At 40.7% G+C, this 20,866-nt stretch overlaps 1 protein-coding gene across 1 annotated transcript in view; it reads left to right on the forward strand.

Moving 5' to 3' along the window:
* The first annotated feature begins 12,074 nt into the window (after positions 1 to 12,074).
* The window catches only part of LOC132551992 (transient receptor potential cation channel subfamily M member 3-like), a 92,415-nt gene continuing 83,623 nt past the window's right edge, over positions 12,075 to 20,866 (forward strand). The window contains 4 exon segments of the mRNA XM_060216138.1: positions 12,075 to 12,080; positions 12,517 to 12,596; positions 13,084 to 13,249; positions 17,862 to 18,078. Of these exon segments, the coding sequence (XP_060072121.1) occupies positions 12,075 to 12,080; positions 12,517 to 12,596; positions 13,084 to 13,249; positions 17,862 to 18,078 (469 nt within the window).

Genomic DNA, 20,866 nt, shown 5'->3' on the forward strand with positions numbered 1-20,866 from the left:
TACAATAATTAACACAGGTAGAATGATACAGGTAATACAATAATTAACACAGGTAGTATATTACAGGTAATACAATAATTAACACAGGTAGAATGATACAGGTAATACAATAATTAACACAGGTAGAATGATACAGGTAATACAATAATTAACACAGGTAGAATGATACAGGTAATACAATAATTAACACAGGTAGAATGATACAGGTAATACAATAATTAACACAGGTAGAATGATACAGGTAATACAATAATTAACACAGGTAGAATGATACAGGTAATACAATAATTAACACAGGTAGTATATTACAGGTATTACAATAATTAACACAGGTAGTATGTAATACAATAATTACAGGTAATACAATAATTAACACAGGTAGAATGATACAGGTAATACAATAATTAACACAGGTAGAATGATACAGGTAATACAATAATTAACACAGGTAGTATATTACAGGTAATACAATAATTAACACAGGTAGTATATTACAGGTAATACAATAATTAACACAGGTAGAATGATACAGGTAATACAATAATTAACACAGACATGATACAGGTAATACAATAATTAACACAGGTAGTATATTACAGGTAATACAATAATTAACACAGGTAGTATATTACAGGTAATACAATAATTAAACACAGGTAATACAATAATTAACACAGGTAGTAATACAATAATTAACACATAGATTACAGGTAATACAATAATTAACACAGGTAGTATATTACAGGTAATACAATAATTAACACAGGTAGTATATTACAGGTAATACAATAATTAACACAGGTAGTATATTACAGGTAATACAATAATTAACACAGGTAGAATGATACAGGTAATACAATAATTAACACAGGTAGTATATTACAGGTAATACAATAATTAACACAGGTATAATGATACAATATATTACAGGTAATACAATAATTAACACAGGTAGAATGATACCGGTAATACAATAATTAACACAGGTAGAATGATACAGGTAATACAATAATTAACACAGGTAGAATGATACAGGATACAGGTATTACAATAATTAACACAGGTAGAATGATACAGGTAATACAATAATTAACACAGGTACAGGTAATACAATAATTAACACAGGTAGAATGATACAGGTATTACAATAATTAACACAGGTAGAATGATACAGGTAATACAATAATTAACACAGGTAGAATGATACAGGTAATACAATAATTAACACAGGTAGAATGATACAGGTAATACAATAATTAACACAGGTAGTATATTACAGGTAATACAATAATTAACACAGGTAGAATGATACAGGTAATACAATAATTAACACAGGTAGAATGATACAGGTATTACAATAATTAACACAGGTAGAATGATACAGGTAATACAATAATTAACACAGGTAGAATGATACCGGTAATACAATAATTAACACAGGTAGATACAGGTAATACAATAATTAACACAGGTAGTAATACAATAATTAACACAATGATACAGGTATTACAATAATTAACACAGGTAGAATGATACAGGTAATACAATAATTAACACAGGTAGAATGATACAGGTAGTATGCAAATATGGTACCTACACCCATCTTTGTATCCCAAAAACAAAAGATTCAAAAATCCCGCCCTCCCTACGACCATGAGCCTTCACGTCATGAACATAGAGTTATTTCCCTTCCTCTTAGCCTTTATGTAGCACCCGTAGAGGGGCAGTCAGGCAGATAGGAAGAGGGGAGGAAAGGGTGGGACTCCATAAAGTTATGGTAAGTATTACCTCATGAAAATTGGTTTTACATTAAAAAACCTCAATTTCATTTCAGTAATAATTACCATAACTTTAGTATGCGAATTCGTCTTACCGTAGTGGTGACTAGCAGCCAGGCAGCCCATCTAGCACACTAAACTTAGTAGGGAGGGGGGACAGAGTGCATAGAATAAGAAGGGGCAACCTCCCCGTGACCGAGCAGGTAAACCACGTGCCGCCGAACGGAAAAGACGAGCCCCGGGGCTAACGGGGGGGCACAGCCACAGACTGCGCAACCACCAGAGGTCCCAAAGAATACAAACCTTCTGAGTGGGAAGCCAGGGATCTCAGATAAAAATCTGTAAATGTATCCCTGCCCCGCCAGAAGGCAGCAGACATGACCTCCTGAAAGGAGGACCCATTAAGAAGGGCCCAGGATGCAGCGAGGGCCCTTACCTCATGAGCCCGCACTCTCACCCTCGCCCGAGCCTGGTCATCAGAATGCTCATAAGCATACTTAATGACCTGGCATACCCACCTAGACACCGACTGGGAGGAGATGTCTCGCTGTCCCTGTTTGATAGGCAAAAATAGACGGGATCTGGAGCCCCGCCCCCCCCTGGTTTTATCGAGATAAAACCTAAGAGCCCTACAGGGACAAAGCAATCTATCCCTCTCCTCCGAGCTAGTCAAAGCCGGAATCTTGATGGGATCGGGCGAGAACCCCGGGACTTGATTCTTCGCAAGGAAGGAAGGATCAGTTAAAAGAGTAACGGCAGCGTAGCCTCTGGACCAACGAAGGCAGGAAGGAAGTGACGACAGGGCGTGCACTTCACTCCTCCTACGTCCAGAGGCCAGAGCCAAAAGGAAGACTGTCTTAAAAGTTAGAAACTTTAAAGAGGCAGACTCCATAGGCTCGTAAGGTGACCTCGTCAGGGAATCTAGCACCAAGGCTAAATTCCACTGCGGGGCCAGCTGCCGAACTCTGGGTCTATCCAAAGCGAAGCCTCTGATTAGGGCAGAAAGAGATGAGGAAGAACCTATCTCCTTCCTGCCGTAAAAAGCCAAGACACTGGCAATTGCTGTCCTATAGCCAGCAATAGTGCCAGGTGCCAGATTGCGGTCCCTAAACAGAGAGAGTAGGAAATCCGCAATCAGCTGAACAGAGGCTTCGAATGGATCAACCTCCCTGCCGACACACCAATCACAGAAGATCTTCCATCTGGACTGGTAGACGGCAGAAGAGGAAGCCCTGATAGATCGCGCGATGCGATCTGACACCTCTCGAGAAAAGCCTGCCTTGGCGAGGCTTCCAGAGATAGCCTCCACGCGTGAAGGTGGAGGATCTCTGGTCGAGAGTGTGTCGTCCTGGACCGAGGCTGACGCAGGAGATTCGGTCTGGTGGGGAGAGCCAGTGGCTCCTCCACCAGAAACGACAAGAGCTCCGGAAACCAAGGCTGCCTCGGCCACAGGGGGGCTATCAGAAGTAAGGAGCAGTGATGCTCCCTGAACTTCTGAAGCACCCTGCCCACCAGGTTGAAGGGAGGGAATGCATAAGCATGCATCCCGTCCCAGTCCAGAGAAAGGGCGTCCACAGCCCAAGCCTTCGGATCTGGGACCGGAGAGACGAAGGTTGGCAGCTGATTGTTCAGAGAAGTGGCAAACAGATCTATCAAAGGTCTGTCCCACACCTGACAAATTCCCCGGAAGACCGAGGGACACAGCTGCCATTCCGTCAACACCGGTTGGCGGCGCCTGGAGAGGGTATCCGCCAACACATTCAACCTGCCCGGAAGATGTTTGACCGTAATGGACAATTGCATCTCCTGACAGAGAAGAAGGATGCGGATGGAGAGGGCACACAGGATGTGAGACCTGGTGCCCCCTTGTCTCTCCAGATACGCGACAACTGTAGAGTTGTCGGTAGCCACACAAATCGCCTTGGACTGCAGGAATCCCCGAAAGGATTGCAGTGCCAAAAGAACTGCCCTCATCTCGAGCACGTTGATGTGCTCCGAGAGCTGATCCCCAGACCACTCCCCCGAGCGACAATGGCCGTCGAGGTAAGCTCCCCATCCTGTCATGGAAGCATCCGTGAACAGGGTCATAGAGGGGACAGGCTTGGTCAGAGGAACCCCGCGGAGAACATTCTCCCGAATGGTCCACCAGCGAGCGAACTCCCTGACCGACTGAGTGAGAGTTATCCAGGCCTCCCACTTCCTGGATGACGGAACCCAGTTGGACAGGAGGAACATCTGGAGAGGTCTGATGTGAAGTCTCCCTAGGGGGACCACATCTGCCAGGGCGTTGAGATACCCCAGAAAACTGAGGAACCAACGTACCTGGACCTGCGACCGTTCGATGAAGGACAGAGCTAGAGCCCTGGCCTTCTCGAACTTCTCCACCGGTGGTAGGGCTATGCCCAGAACCTTATCGAAACGATTCCCCAGGAAGACAAAGTCCTGAGATGGGGAAACCTCTGACTTCTCTCTGGAAGGAATGAAGCCGACTTTGAGTAAGACTTTCAGGACCAGCCTGGTATCCTTCACTAACGATTCCCTCACCCTGTGAAGCATGAGGGAGTCGTCGAAATAGATGTGGACGTCTATTCCGCGAGAGTGAAGGAATCCCACGACTACCTGCAGCAGCTTGGTGAACACCAAGGGAGCTGTCGTCAGCCCGAAGGGCATGGCCCGGAATTGGAAGACCTTGCCGTTGCACGTGAAACGGAGGAACTTCCGTGCCGACTTCTTGATGGGGATATGGAAATAGGCGTCCTTCAGATCTACTGAAGTTGCCCACATCCCTTCCCTCACGGAGGCCATGATGCCCCGTGGGGTCTCCATCTTGAAGTGAGGAGAATCTACGTGCCTGTTGAAGGCACTGAGATCTATGATCGGGCGCCACTCTCCGGACTTCTTCCGAACGAGAAACATTCGGGAGTAGAAGCCGGGAGTGATTTCCGACATAGGAATCTCCTCTACCGCGCCCTTGGCAAGCAAGGTCCTTACTTCCTCCTGGATCGCCCGAGCCTTCTCCAAATCCCCCGGAGGAGGAAAGAAGATCGGCTGGGCGGTAAGAGGCGGATCCTGAAGAAGGGGAATACCTAGACCCTCCTTGACCACCGACAACGTCCACACGTCCTCCGTAATTTCCTGCCACTGGGATAGGAAAGCGGAGAGACGCCCGCCCACAGGAAGCTCTGGCTGGGGCAGATCGAGTCCCTGCCAAAACAGAGAATCGTCCGCCCATCCGGAGCCTGAGCCTGCGGGAGAAGGACAAGAGACCTGAACGGGAGGACCGCCGTCCACCCCGCCAGACCCCTGTTCTGTCTCGGTCAAGGAGAAGAAAGAGTCAGGAACCCTTCTTCTTGCCCCCAGGAGGTTTCTTACCTTTCTTACCTTTCCCCTTATTGCCCTTGAAGTGTGGCTGCGATTTGGGTTGGGCAGACGCCTGCCCAGCCGAAAACTTAGCCCTCTTCTTGGGAGGCGCTGACCCCTGCGAGGTGCTGGCCTTCTCGGAACGAAACCTCTTCACCAAGAGTGCTGAGGCGACCGAGTCCTCCTTCATATCCTTCTGGACAGAAGGAAGAGCTCCCCCGAACAGGGTAGAGCCAGTGAAGGGGGCAGTCAATAGACGGGAAAGATAAGGTTCTTCGACTGGGCGATTCTTTAAAATAGAAAATCGCCTAGCCAACACGACATTGGCGAGCAGGGAGACCTGTAAGGCCGCCGATGCCCTCAACGCCGCGTTCAGGGCAGCTGTAAGCCTGTCCTGAATGTCGGCCTGTTCCGTCTCTGGTACCCGACCCTCAGGCAAGTCGGATACCTTGTATAGACTCACAGTCAGGAAGTCTATGTAAGACAGAACTTGGATGGAAAGGCGCAACATCCTCTCCATCCTGTGGTGTTCTCTAGCATCGAACACCACCTGGTCCACTGATTTGCCGGGCCAGGCAGCCAGCTCCCTCGACTCCAGCTTTGCTGGTTGAGGGGCCAGTTGCCCGTCATGTGTAGCGTAGTCAGCGGTAGAAGCCTCTGACAAATCGCCAACACCGAGCTGCAGACCGGCAAACCCGGGGGTGCGGGTAGATGAAGAATTCTTCTCCAGAACCCGTGCCCGGGCAGTGGCCAGAGCCGAAGACACAATGGTGCCTTCTGGCAGAGTCCGGTCAGTACGAACGGAAGCCCGAGGGGCCACCAAAGAACCTAGAAGGGTGGTGGACTCGGGCACCGACGATGCAGAAGGGGGTGGGCATACCTCCGCTCCGAGAATCCGAGAAATGTCGGCCCGTAGGGCCCTCATCCCCGAAAGAACATGCTGAGCCTCGGTTTCAGCAATCTCGGAGCCCCCTACCTCCTGGGAACCCTCCTGGTCAGAAGGGTCATCTGCCGATGACTCGGACGGATCAATCGCCGAGCACCCAGGAGACAGATGGATAACATCGTCATCCTCTGCCAAGCCCACGCCCTCAGCGTCCATCTCCTCCTCGCTAACGACCGAAGTCGCCCTGGGAGGAACAGGGGCCGCCAGAGGAGACCTCTCCGGAGAGGGGGACTCCTCTATACGGCGTTTAGACGTAGAACGTCTAACAGCCGAAGCTGTAGGCTTAGAAGCCAACCCCTGAGGACAGGAGACCGACGAGTCCGCGCGGGAGGCGGAAGTCCTAAAGGTCCGGCGAACCTTTTTAGGACCGGCCAAAACGGCCCCCGAAGTAGCAGAGCGTTGGGGGGATTCAGCACTGCTAAAACGTCTCCTAGAGGGAGAGACCATACCCCAAGGGTTCCATGAAGGAAGACCCATGGGGTTGAACCCAAACCCCTGAGGGAATGGGAACAGTCCCGCGGGCTGGGAGTGACCCCAGAACTGACCAAATTGGCCTGCCTGAGCCTGGGGCTGGACACCCTGTCCAAAGGACCAGGATGAACCTCCACTCCCACCAGGTGGAAACCCAGCCATGTACGGGCCGAGCCCGTAACAGCTGGGTAACTGTTGGTACCCATGACCATCCGCAGGTTGGTCTGGGCGGCCCGGGATTGAGTGCCCGCAGGCACCCCTACACCCCGAGCCCGGGGGAAAAGGCGACCGGAAACCGGAAGCCTGACCTGGGGCCCCAAATCCCTGGGGGAAACCCCCTGGGAAACCTTGCACCGGAAAATCTGGACTAGAGCGAAAAGCCCCAGATCCAGAGACCTGTGAGGGTAGGAACCCAGGCCCCGCACTGACACTAGGATTAGTGAACTCAGTGTCACTAATCCCCGTAGCCACTGACAACCCTGACAAAAAATCAGTGACCCCTGACCCCATACCCGAGGGTACCGGTCCGGCGTCAGGGCGGCCCCCACCAACGACGCCACCTGGCGTGCCGAGGTCCCTGAAAGACTCAGAGACCTGTGACCGGAAGTCCCTTTCCGACGGTAGCACCGCCGGCTGTCGAGAGCTACCGGCCGATTCGACCCTAGACTTCGCCGAGTCAGGGTCGGGTTGCTCCCCCCCTATACCAGGACGCGCCTGGACAGGGGGAGCCACCCCCTGCTCGAGGGCGGAGCTCAGTGTGAGAACACCCCCAGCAGTGACAACCTCACCCCTCGGCTCAGGGCCGGGGGTAGAAAACCTGGATGGCTTACCTCTCTTACCGGAAGATGAGGACGAATCCCTCTTCCGGCGAGAAGTTCGCCGACTGGGTAGGGGAGCCTTTACAGCGGACCCGGCGTGCAAACAAAGTTCGCACGGCGAGGCCTCGCTGCAAGGTCGGCATAAGGGACAGGCATCATGGGGGTCCTGCTCTCCGTAGAAGTGAGAACACCCATGTGCTGAACCACGACGCATCCCTGAATCCATAATTGTTACGAAATAAATAATCAAATAACAACAGTTATTAATACAAATAAACGTAACAAAAATAAATGGAGTGAAAAAACACAACTCCAACAAACAAATACGAACGAAAGCAAAAGCTAACGAAACGTAAAAAAGCAAAGCAAAATATACGGTCGAATAAATAATACGACCGATAAAAAGCGAAAAAACTTCACGAAAAAACCGAACAGCGCAAAACACGTAGATACGCGCTCGGTGCGTGGAGTATAGCAAAATGGCCGAACAAAGGCCGAACAAAGGCCGGCCGATTAAGGCCTAAAAGCAGGATATATTAACTAAATAAACGTCTGCAAAGACTGTTATAGTTAAGGATGGGTTTAAAGCAATAAACCGATATATAAATAATCGGCTATAAGGTAGACTTAAGCTAAAAGGAAAAGGAAGGCACTCAGCTGAATATAGCACGTCCGCCCGCTCCGGTAGCCATAAAGATAAGAGGAAGGGAAATAACTCTATGTTCATGACGTGAAGGCTCATGGTCGTAGGGAGGGCGGGATTTTTGAATCTTTTGTTTTTGGGATACAAAGATGGGTGTAGGTACCATATTTGCATACTTGATTTACATGTGGTTTTTTTGTTACAGTCGTCAAAATGAAGTGATGTTAACCACTACCCACATGAAAATAAGTGAGATTATGAGATGTTTTATTACATAGAAGATATAGAGAAAAAAAATCAGTGTTTCAAGAAAATGTGATATTAACCAGAAAGTGACATTAACCAGTATGACATTAAGTGGTTTCTACAATATCATGTGACTTATCAGCTGCATTCATTATATCTTAAGATTTGGCAAGTTATCGCTGCATAAATGAATAATTAAATTAAAAACACTTGGAACAAAAAAATAGTTTATTAGAAAGATTTTTGGAATATATATATATATATATATATAAAACCACTCAATGTAAACGGGTGTATTACATGTCTGCTTTTAGGATAACTCGGCATATAGATGTATTACATTTGTCATATGATAACTCATTGTATAGATGCATTACATTTCTCTCAGGATAATTCACTGTATTTTCTGTAGTACACACACTGCTGTTAGAATAACTCACAGTAGATGTATTACACTGCTCTAAGGATAACATGGCTTCCTTAAAGAAAATTTCCCAAACAATGAGGATAAAGACACAAGATTTTTAGAACTACTCACAGGATTGCTGTATTATTAGGTTATGGAGATGGAGATAGAAATAAAATTCTATTTAAATGTCTTTATGTGAGGATATGCTAAAATTTGTGTGTTTACATTTCCCATGATGTTTCCTGTAAAAGGGGACCCGCATATGTATCAGATATATTGGTGCCCTAGTGCAAGCAGGATGTCTGTTTGTCTATCTGTAGATCCTTCTTACCATCTGATCATTCCTTTTTTCTACTTGGTTTTTAATATGAGACTGACTCTACGAATTTTGATTTTGTGTCCTGACTTTATAAGTCCCCTGACGGCAATAATTGGTGTGCTTTAGTTTTCATTTTTCTCTGTCTGTCTGTCTATAACAAAGATTGTCAATGCTCTAGCAGCATCATTCCTTGAGGGATTCTCATCAAACTCTGCTTTCTTTTTAAGCATCAAAATATCTTGCAGTGATCAAAGGGTTTTTTGGTCAATGTCACTGTAAATAATTTTAGAAAATCGTCAGCACTCTAGCAACTACATCCCTTGAGTGGTTCTCATCAACCTTCACACACTGAGCAGCAAAATGAAATGTCCAGATTCAGGGTTGTTGGGTCATGGTCAGGGTCATTGTAACTGTCTTCAGAATATCATTGTTAATACTCAAGCAGCTTCACTTCTTGAGGAATTTTCATCATGCAATTTTTGAAAACTTCCAAAACACTTCAATATCTTGAACAAGTTAGAGTTTCAGAGTTGTTGGATCAAGATCAAGGTTATTAAATATTTTCAGGAAAGCATTATCAGCATTCTGTTGGTTTCATATCTTATTTAATGTTAATCAGACTCACAAATGTACAAATTATCACACATTGGTGATGAAATTGTATCGTGCAATTGTCATATTTATTGCCTTATTCCATTAAAAACAATTGTCAACTAGTTGCATACTTTTTGTTTTTTCCAAATTAATACCAAACAGTACTATCCTTATAAATCATTGCTGTATAATAGTTTATAATGGCCAATAGAAGAATTAGGAATACACAGTATCCTTGTTAGTATATTATGAATGGACTAAGCTTTGGTATCTTGGTGTTGTACCGTGTTTTCCTTGTTATAAGCTGCACTGGTATATAAGCAGCAGACCTAATTTTTAACTATTTTTTTTATTTGATCCACACATTAGCTGCACCAAAATATAAGTAGCACCTTTTCTTACAATGTGGTAACTGTTATGTTGACCAAAGTTTGTTGATATACGACAGAAGGCAATTTACCAAGATTGTCAGTGTAACAATCGATGTAAGTTTTCAAATGAATTATACACAGTAATCCTTTATTTTATTGATGTGTTTCAAAGAAGTAAAATAGCAATTATAAAACTCATTTGGCTTGGGAGCCTCCAAAGATTATCTCTGCACAAATGTAAGGCCTGACATTATATACGATTTACTTAATATCTCCATTCTTATGGTAAACATGCATGGCGGTCATTTAAGAATTTGACCTATATCCTGATGACCTATCAATCCCAGGATGCAACAGGCTATTGTAAACTTCCGCTATGGCTTCAGAAGCAACCAGAAAGTTCAGAAGATTTGTTGTAATTCATTTTAAAAGGTATGATTAATTAGATCCAGAAATCAGAATTTTTATTTTATTTCAATAATAAAATTATCCTGTATACAGTTGTAAATGACGGTTCTAGACGATCTGTTTTTGTCACAAACATTTTGTGGACAGATACTCGTAAAAAACTCTGTACCATCTCATACTGATGTACTGGTACGATTTTTTTGTTTTTGTCTTTCTCATTCTGGTTATTTTTTTATCCCCCACATGTAAGCCCCACTGGTATATAAAGTGCACGCTCGACCACCAAGGAAAAAAGCTGCAGCTTATAATCTGGAAAATACCCTATATCATGACTGGTCTAAACTTTGGTATCTTGGCTTTATTTACATATCATAACTTGTCTAAGCTTACGTGTTTTGGCTTCATTTGTATATTATGAATAGTCTAAGCTTTTACTTGGTGATATTCTTCACTTTTCTTGTTTGTTGTGATTAATTTTCTATAGCTTATAATTTTTTCCTGATGATGTTTGTATTTTGTTACAGGGTTACTTTGTATTTGTACTTTAAGTTTAATGGAATTTGTTTGATCTGGACTCATAATGATGCTGCTTCCTGTTGGTGTTTGTATATTGCTACAAAGCTCTGTCTCCAGTACTGTTAGTGTAATGAGATTGGTTTGGTCTTTGTCCTGTCTGTTGTGAAATGGTTTATCTTAGTTCTGTACTTTGTGTTTTTTCATGAATGGTTGGAGCCTGAATAGATAAGGTAAAATAATATGAACACTGTTTTTTTCTGTTATACCATAATTGCTTTTGGTTGAATATTCCTTTATTTCTTTATTTGAGACTAAAAAAAAGCAGGGTTGGAATGTACATTTATTTGTATATGAAGAACAATGGACAACTATTCCTGATTGGAATGATGTGTTTGGATGTTCATGAGGTAGTTTTGACCTAGTTAGAATCCTCTAGGGCACCATTCTAGCTAGATCTGTTGTGAAAAATATGCCCACAGTTCTGAAAGACTTACACCATTGTCAACCCATGATTTTTTTAAAGCATTGCCATCATAATTAAATAGAAACATATATAGATGTGTGCTGTAAGAATGATTTAAAGTTTTCCCCCTCGTAGTTGAGATAGCGTTTATTGAATTAGGACTGACAACACCTCAGAGCACCATGCGTTTGTTTATGTACAGCTGCCACTGAAGGTTAGAATAGCTATAAGTCACCTTTAGATCCAGGAGACCTCCAGTAGGTCACAAGTAGTGGTCTTCAACAAATCTATTTTATCTTCTTTTGGAGCTCAAACATTTCTCAGTTAAGTGTTTGTTCTTGCATTTACCGCTATCTCCTACCAGATTCAGAGTGACAAGTTCTTTGTGGAACTTAACAAGTTAATGTTTTACTGTTCTATGGGCTGTGTAAACTGTTCAATTTGAAATGGTAACCTTATACACTACAGCAATTGAGAGCTATGTAGACTTGTTATATTAATTTATTTTTATTTTGTAGTATCTATCATAAATAATTCTGAATTTCTAATTGCCAATAATCCACGTGTTTCCTTTATAAGGCATTTTAATGAAATTCATTCCATTCATAGATATCTCACAATTAAAGTGAGTAATGTTTGTTGCTCTCTACAGAGAGAAGCTCAAATTCAATGTATAATATTTTATCTTACTACAAGATTGGTTTACCAGACGTTTCACATAATTCATAGTACATGAGGGTATACTTGTGAACTTGACAAAAATGTATTAGCAATACATAACATCAGTGCATGTTATATAACAGACTAATAAAATGTCTTTCATACCTTTGTGTATAGTCGATTTTTAAAGGACTGTTTATGTATTGGTACAATAAATATTGGTGCCCGTGTAACAGTAAAACAGCACTGAGATGACATCAAGACATCGGCAATACATGAAGGTCTTGAGGTCAAACATTCATCTCATGATTGAAGTCTAATGTTGTGTAATCAGAATAATCAAAGTGAGGAAATTTCTATCATTATCGAAAAAATTTGATTAAAGAACCTTATTAAAGTTTTACCACATTTTGTGATCCCTCAGGAGGACGTGACCTTTGGAGGAGATCACCTTTCTTTTATATCCATATAGAATGAGATTTAAAAGTGGTTTCAATATTTTTTGTGTTGGCAGAGTCAGAGGTCATGGGTTGAGAAGACCTTTTACAAGCGAGAGTGCTGCAAATTCATCGCCAGTCTGCGTGATCCTGGCAAGTAAGTAAAGTCATGTTTGTAACTTTTGGTACTTGATCTTTACCATGTTAATATATCAATTTCCTGTTTACTTTAAGATATTACCCAAAGGTATACAGACTTACAGACCTGATAATAATTACTTCCCCTTACAGAAGCTGCATTATGTCACTAAATTGAATGAAGATACTTATCACAAGCTCACTGGGGTCAAATGTTTAAGTATTTGTATTCATTTTCAATGGAATTACGAAACAGGTTGGAATTTAGTTGTCATGTACGTTCAGTGTTTTGAAAACTTCACTGCAAGGCCTAAAAGTTGTTCAAATTTATGCAATGTCCTTCAAATCCACTCTTGCTACAAGCAATACCCTGCAGGCTTTAAGCTGTATGCTAGATATTGGATAAGGGAGTTTGCTTAGTTTGTGCTTGTCATTTGTTAAAAACAAAAATTTAGCCCAGGTGACCATTAAGGCTTATGGGCCTCATGTTCTTTTTTTGTTCACAGGTGCTGCTGTGGTCGTAACAAAGACTGGCATGACACACTTTCAAACCTCTACAGTCCCTCCCCTGTAAACGAGAAATGGCATCCCTATGGTCACACAGAGTCATATCCTACAAATGCATATGGTACTATAGAGTTCCAGGGTGCACCACATCCCAGCAAAGCACAGGTAAAATTCTAGAGGACTTGGTATGATCAGAACATTTCTGGTCTGATCATTTGGGCCATTTATAAAGCAGGTAGAACAGCCAGGACAAACCAAACAATGCTGTTTCATTGCCCTGTAATATGTCTTTTTCTGCTTCAGTATGGTTTTGTCCAGTTGTGGAAAATCAGATGTTATGTTCTACATTAAAGAAAGGCAGGTTTAGGTTTAAAATTGAAATAATGTATAAGGCTACATGTTTAAAGTTTGAGAGTAGCACATATTTGATGAATGTACTTGATTTGGCACGATCACATTTTAGATTAGTGTATTATCTTAGGGCAAGGTGTTAAAAAGCAAAAAATAAGATTATCACTAGAATATGTACATTGATTAGTTAGCCGAGGGAGGAGTGGCTATAGTTTTCCTCTCTGTCCCAGTGTGATAGCACTCAGGTGACTTCATTCCTGGAGGGATTCTCATCAAACTTCACACACTTATAAAGCATCAAAATATCTTGGAAAAGTTTGTGTTATAGAGTTGTTTGGCCAAGGTCAATGTCATTGTTACTATTTTTAGAAAACCATTGTCATTGCTTTAGCAGCTTCATGCCTAGAGGGATTTCCATCAATCTTCACACACTTATTAAGGATCAAAACATCTTTGACAACATTGAGTTTCTGGGTTGTTGGGTCAAGGTCATTTACTATAGTTAGAAAATCAATGTCAGTGCTCTAGTGGCTTCACTACTTGAGAGATTTTTCTTTTTTTGTTTAAAGTTTACACATTTAAAGCAATTTTCATGCTTTGGGCCATGGTCAACATCACCATTATGTGTTCTTTTGTTTTTGTTGTTGTTTTTTTTTTTTTTTATTTAAGAAAATTGTTAACATCACTTTAGCAGCTTCATTCCTGACTGGATTCTAATAAAACATTTCACACAAATAAATAAATATAAAACACATTGGTGATGAAATTGCATTGTCATATTGTCATACTTATTCACAGCATTGTTTCAACAATAGCAGTTATAAACCAATTGTATACTCTTTTTCCAAATTATCACCAAACAGCACCATCTTTACAAATCATTACAGTGTATATGTAATCGCTTGTGGGGACCAGAAAGGACATGCATTGCTTCAGCAATACTCAGAAGGTTGATTTTAATTAGTATACAGTTCTTGTTTCTTTCTGGTTAAGGGACAGGTGTTACTATATAAGCTGGTATAGGATTACCCTACATCAGACAGAATCATTATTACCTAGCTTACAACTGTATTGATAGGTAGCATTCTGATTTAGGAAATCGATCTTAGTGGTGGAAGTGAAGCTATGTTAAGGAGAAAGGAGTCTAACTCACATGGAGTCCTTAATTAGGAAACCATTGCATTTGTTGGGTGTTAGTTGATATTGATATAATCGCAGCCAGTGAGAAAATTTTCTAAATGAAAATTAATTCGACATTTGTCTTAGAGACAGCTTTTTCTTGTCTCATTTCTGTGTGTTTGGTCATTTTGAATAAAACACTTTGCTTTACAAGATTTCGAGGATATTTTGGTACCAATAATTTATTAGCTCATAGTGCATCGGTTATATTGTAAAAATGCTATTTGCAACACTTTTTTGGTTATGGGTGTTAAAAGAGTTATTTATCCACTTAGCTATTAGTGTTGTTGATGTTGAGTGTAATAGAGTTAGGGCACTTGTTATAAGCCTTTCCAATCAGACAGACGAGCTTAATGTCTGTGTGTTTTGATAATAGGTAGGCCGATCAGCTTAGCCAGTATGTTAGCCATCAGTCAGGATGTGTGCTATCATGTTGTACTATTGACACTTGCAATTGAGGATGACAGTTGTATGACATTGATATCAATTTATACTGCTCCAATACACACAGCTTCCCGACCGACATTCTCTCTAAAGCTTATCACTTTATTGACTAAACTGATAGTTGAGCAATATCACTCTTACTTACTGCTAGCTGTTAATGTAAATAAGTCTGCAGAGGCCAAAGTTGTTTTAAACACGTTATTCACGTAGTAGATGGGAGGAAGCCATTTCTCTACACTTATAGCCACCTACTGCCGAATTTTATGTTATGAAAAGACATCACTTGTGTGAAAGGAAATCTATGAAATCAGTTTTTCAGACCTCATCAAGTTTCCATAGACAAGTTATATCATGGGTCTTCATTCTTGCATTATAAGGTTTCTGATGAAGATTTAAAACAATGATTTCAAAGACAAACTATTATATCTCTCGGAGCTTATGTGGCATATTCAATATTCTATTAACTTTTACAACTTGTACCAAAATTTGATGGCTTTTCTGCTTTAATTAAATGGCAAACATTTATTCATGTATGTCAGAGTTCAAATAGTTTTGATATGATTGGAATTGCTGATCGGTGACTGAGTTATAGTTCCTTTAAAAAGATTTTAAAAACTCTCTGTATTTGAAGTTGATAATAACATTGCATTGACATATTGAACCTATCATACTGACATTTTACAAAAGTGATCTATTAAATATAAGCTCATCTGAAGAGCAAGTAAGGCCATGTCATGATGTGGCTTCCATCAGCTTAGCATAATTATTTTGGTTACAACACTGCCCCAATAACAGAGGAGGTACCAAAAACCAGGACTCTGGGCCAGTAGTATGCTGGTATGAAAAGGCTTTCATTGTTTTTATTTTCTTCAAATGAATGACCTTGAGTTCTACAGAACAGGGGAGTAATAAAGGCCCAATGAGCCTTTTGCTTTTCCAATCTAACACATTTCAAGGTTGTTGTCTCCAACAACATAGCTCAGTCAACTCGTCTCTGTTTTTGTTTGTTTTTGATATGTAGTTGCTCCTGTAACGAGCTACGTCAATGTTTTACATAGAATAGCATATTGTATTTGAACTCTTTTTAGCTTTGATGTCTTTTTTAATGGTTTTGAACTGCAAATGTATTTTCCTGGATGTCGAGATGGGTTCTAGATGTCCTGTGGCTGAGACACTTGTTATCCTGCATGTCCTGATGGGTTCTACTTGTGCCCTAGGTGAAACAAGTGTTCACCTGGGTGTCTAGATGGGCTCTAGATATCCCTAGGCTGAGATGCTTGTTATCCTACATGTCCTGATGGGTTCTACTTGTGCCCTAGGTGAAGCAAGTGTTCACCTGGGTGTCTAGATGGGCTCTAGATATCCCTAGGCTGAGATGCTTGTTATCCTGCATGTCCTGATGGGTTCTACTTGTGCCCTAGGTGAAGCAAGTGTTCACCTGGGTGTCTAGATGGGCTCTAGATATCCGTAGGCTGAGACGCATGTTATCGTGCATGTCCTGATGGGTTCTACTTGTGCCCTAGGTGAAGCAAGTGTTCACCTGGGTGTCTAGATGGGCTCTAGATATCCGTAGGCTGAGACGCATGTTATCGTGCATGTCCTGATGGGTTCTACTTGTGCCCTAGGTGAAGCAAGTGTTCACCTGGGTGTCTAGATGGGCTCTAGATATCCGTAGGCTGAGACGCATGTTATCCTGCATGTCCTGATGGGTTCTACTTGTGCCCTAGGTGAAGCAAGTGTTCACCTGGGTGTCTAGATTAGGCTGAGACGCATGTTATCCTGCATGTCCTGATGGGTTCTACTTGTGCCCTAGGTGAAGCAAGTGTTCACCTGGGTGTCTAGATGGGCTCTAGATATCCGTAGGCTGAGACGCATGTTATCCTGCATGTCCTGATGGGTTCTACTTGTGCCCTAGGTGAAGCAAGTGTTCACCTGGGTGTCTAGATGGGCTCTAGATATCCCTAGGCTGAGACGCATGTTATCGTGCATGTCCTGATGGGTTCTACTTGTGCCCTAGGTGAAGCAAGTGTTCACCTGGGTATCTAGATGGGCTCTAGCTGTGGTAGCACTATAAAGTTGACTATCTGAAGCAGATTTTTACATGAACATATTACAGTCTTGCACAAACATACACACTGCATAGATACTTCCTTACATATGGAGGCCTGGCATCCTGAAATGATCATAGGTATTGATAGGACATTGAACATAACAAACCGTTGATACTGCAATTGGCTTTTTGGCTTCAAAATTTCAGCATCTTTCAGCTTGTCGGTACAATTGTTCTTATCTACTTAAATGATTGTAATTATATCTTTACTTTATATAGTCACAACAAATGTATTTTAAAATGATCTTTTCAAGGTTGATTACCACAATTTGATTAATATAATTCACTTCCTACGCGTTACAGCTTTACCTGTACTAGAAATATCAGCACTGTTTTATGGTATAACCTTACAACTTTATCAGTACTTTAAATCACTTAAATTTCACGAATTTACATCTTCAGACATACTCATGAATACATGATTTCGCAAGAAATTATCTAGAAATGGCTCGAAATTCACAAATGATGAGCTGTAAGAGACATGGACTAATCAAAACACCAATATCAGTAATCAAATCAATATGGATGCCATCCAGAGTTATTTTTTTTACAAATAATGTTGGAAAATTTGAATTTTTTATTGATTTTGATCTCTTTACTGAAAAGAAATCTCACATGAGATATAATTGAGTGATTTACAGTATGCGCAGTTGAACATCTTTGATTTACCGACATCTTACACTATGTTTTCAGTATGTACGATTAAGCAGCTTCGACACCAAACCAGAGCAGGTCTTACAGCTACTGCAGAAACACTGGGCTCTCGATTTTCCAAAACTTCTTATCACTGTTCATGGCGGCATTCTCAACTTTGACCTCCAGCCAAAACTGAAGCGAGTGTTTAGGAAGGGACTTCTGAAGGCAGCTAAAACAACAGGGGCGTGGATAATTACTGGGGGAACCAATACAGGTAGCAGTCTAAAGTATTCTGATGTTCTATTGACTTTTTTATATCATGCTAGAGTTAACGAATGTCAGAACTCTGGACCTATGTAAAGTGGGGCAGATAAGTGACCCGCTCCTGGCTCGGCATTTTTGTCAAATATAGTCACAAAATAATTGTCAAAACAGATAGTGTAGAACCGTCGCTTGTTATTATATACAGGATGATTTGAAAATTGCAATAAAAATAACATTCTCGTTGATTTAATTAATCCTACCTTTTAACATGAATTACCATATTATCTTCTTGACTTTACGGGAAGACATGAGGAAAGTTTATAATTGCCTATTGAACCCTGGGATTGATATGTTATAGGGTGATAGGTATAAAGTCAGGCTCTATATATGTTAGTAGACAATCTTTGAAGCCTTCCAAGCTGAACGAGTTCAATATTTGCTATATATGTATTTTTAATGATTTCAAGTATATCAATCAATAATATAAAAGGATTATTTGTGCATAATTCATTTGCAAACTTTATTTAATGTTTAACCGTCAGTCTTGTCTGTTATATCAAGAAAATTTGGTCAACATAATAACTACATAGTGAGATAGGATGTAGCTTATATTCTGGTGCAAGTAATATGTGAATCAAATTGAAATAAAAATGATAACAGTAGACTCTCTGGCCAATATACCCATGCCACTTCTAACCCGGAAAATACAGCATATATGCCTAGTTTCTGTTCACATAGTTTTAGAAATAATGAGCCATGGTACTTTGTGATAAAAAAGGATACATAAGGTAGGGATTTATAATTCCTTAGTCTGGGTGAAAATTTGTAGACTCCCTCTCAATCAGTTGAATTCTGAAGTGAAGATTTGCAGAATTAATTCTAGAAGCAAATAAATTGCTTCTGATAAAAGAATTTTCTTCAAGGATTATATTGAAAATATCTGTAATTTAATGAAAATACCACAAGTGTAATGGAAACGCCATCATAGTGATGAAAAAACCACCATAGTGATGAAAGTGCAATTAATGTGTTAGAAACACCACCATAGTGATGAAAAAACCACCATAGTGATAGATACACCACCATAGTGATGAAAAAACCACCATAGTGATGAAAGTGCAATTAATGTGTTAGAAACACCACCATAGTGATGAAAAAACCACCATAGTGATAGAAACACCACCATAGTGATGAAAAAACCACCATAGTGATAGAAACACCACCATAGTGATAAAAACACCACCATAGTGATGAAAATGCAATTAATGTGTTAGAAACACCACCATAGTGATGAAAAAACCACCATAGTGATAGAAACACCACCATAGTGATGAAAAAACCACCATAGTGATAGAAACACCACCATAGTGATAAAAACACCACCATAGTGATGAAAATGCAATTAATGTGTTAGAAACACCACCATAGTGATGAAAAAACCACCATAGTGATAAAAACACCACCATAGTGATAAAAAAACCACCATAGTGATGAAAATGCAATTAATGTGTTAGAAACACCACCATAGTGATGAAAAAACCACCATAGTGATAGAAACACCACCATAGTGATGAAAAAACCACCATAGTGATAGAAACACCACCATAGTGATAAAAACACCACCATAGTGATGAAAATGCAATTAATGTGTTAGAAACACCACCATAGTGATGAAAAAACCACCATAGTGATAGATACACCACCATAGTGATGAAAAAACCACCATAGTGATGAAAGTGCAATTAATGTGTTAGAAACACCACCATAGTGATGAAAAAACCACCATAGTGATAGAAACACCACCATAGTGATGAAAAAACCACCATAGTGATAGAAACACCACCATAGTGATAGAAGCATCATCATTGTGATGGAAATACCACCATAGTAAAGGAAATATCACTAGTTTGATGGAACACTACTATTGTGATGAAAGTTTTTTTTTATTGCTATTTCTTGAGAAGCACTCGAAGGACCTTTCTCTAACTGCATCTATAGATACTCCTGGTTAAAGGTTGTTACCCTTTTAATTTTGCAACTGATAAAAAAAAATGGCTAATATACAACCATCTTGGATTTGGCATTTAAGATAATTATCTTATTATCATTATTGTTTAAATTTTGTAAAATTAAGAGCAAAAACAAAGGAGAGAAGAAGAAAGAGAAGATGAAACTTCTAAAGAACATATAAACATCAAACAATAGTGACATCAAGGTCCTTGTGGGATCTCTCTGTTTTTGCATTTTTGCTTCAATTTAGGATGAAAACTGTTAAATTGGGAAGGGAACTTCATGAGTAAATCGTGTATTTTGGGAAATTAGCTTAATTATAAGTTTCGTATATATTCAAAAGGTGTTGATAGAAGCATGGTTAATAAGATCAAAACACTCTCCTGTTTAGCATGTGTTGTGTTTTTAATAACCAACTTGGTTTAAAATAAACCAAGATCTCTCCTACACGTAGGTGCAATGCATAATAACCACCATTTTCCTTTGCATAATTAAGGAGTTATTGCCCTTTGTTATTTTACATACTTAAATTTTGTCTGGAACATTACATTAAAAGTGTAAGAAGCTTGATAGGAGGTATTCATGTCTTGCAGACATTTTCTACCTTATTGTAATTTTGTCCATTAATTTCCTCTTTCAGTATTGAACTGATCAACATGGTAGGTTGTATTATCATAACGTTGTCTATTTCTTCATGGCATTTAAAAAAAAATATCACTAGTGAAATGAAAATTGGGGTAGGAAAGGGAGTTGAGGCTGTGAAACTGACAAATATGGTTGTTGTATTA

The sequence above is a fragment of the Ylistrum balloti genome, unplaced genomic scaffold (assembly GCF_031769215.1).
Source record: "Ylistrum balloti isolate Yb309-2 unplaced genomic scaffold, AGI_CSIRO_Ybal_v1 Utg370230, whole genome shotgun sequence".
NCBI classification, from domain to species: Eukaryota; Metazoa; Mollusca; class Bivalvia; order Pectinida; family Pectinidae; genus Ylistrum; species Ylistrum balloti.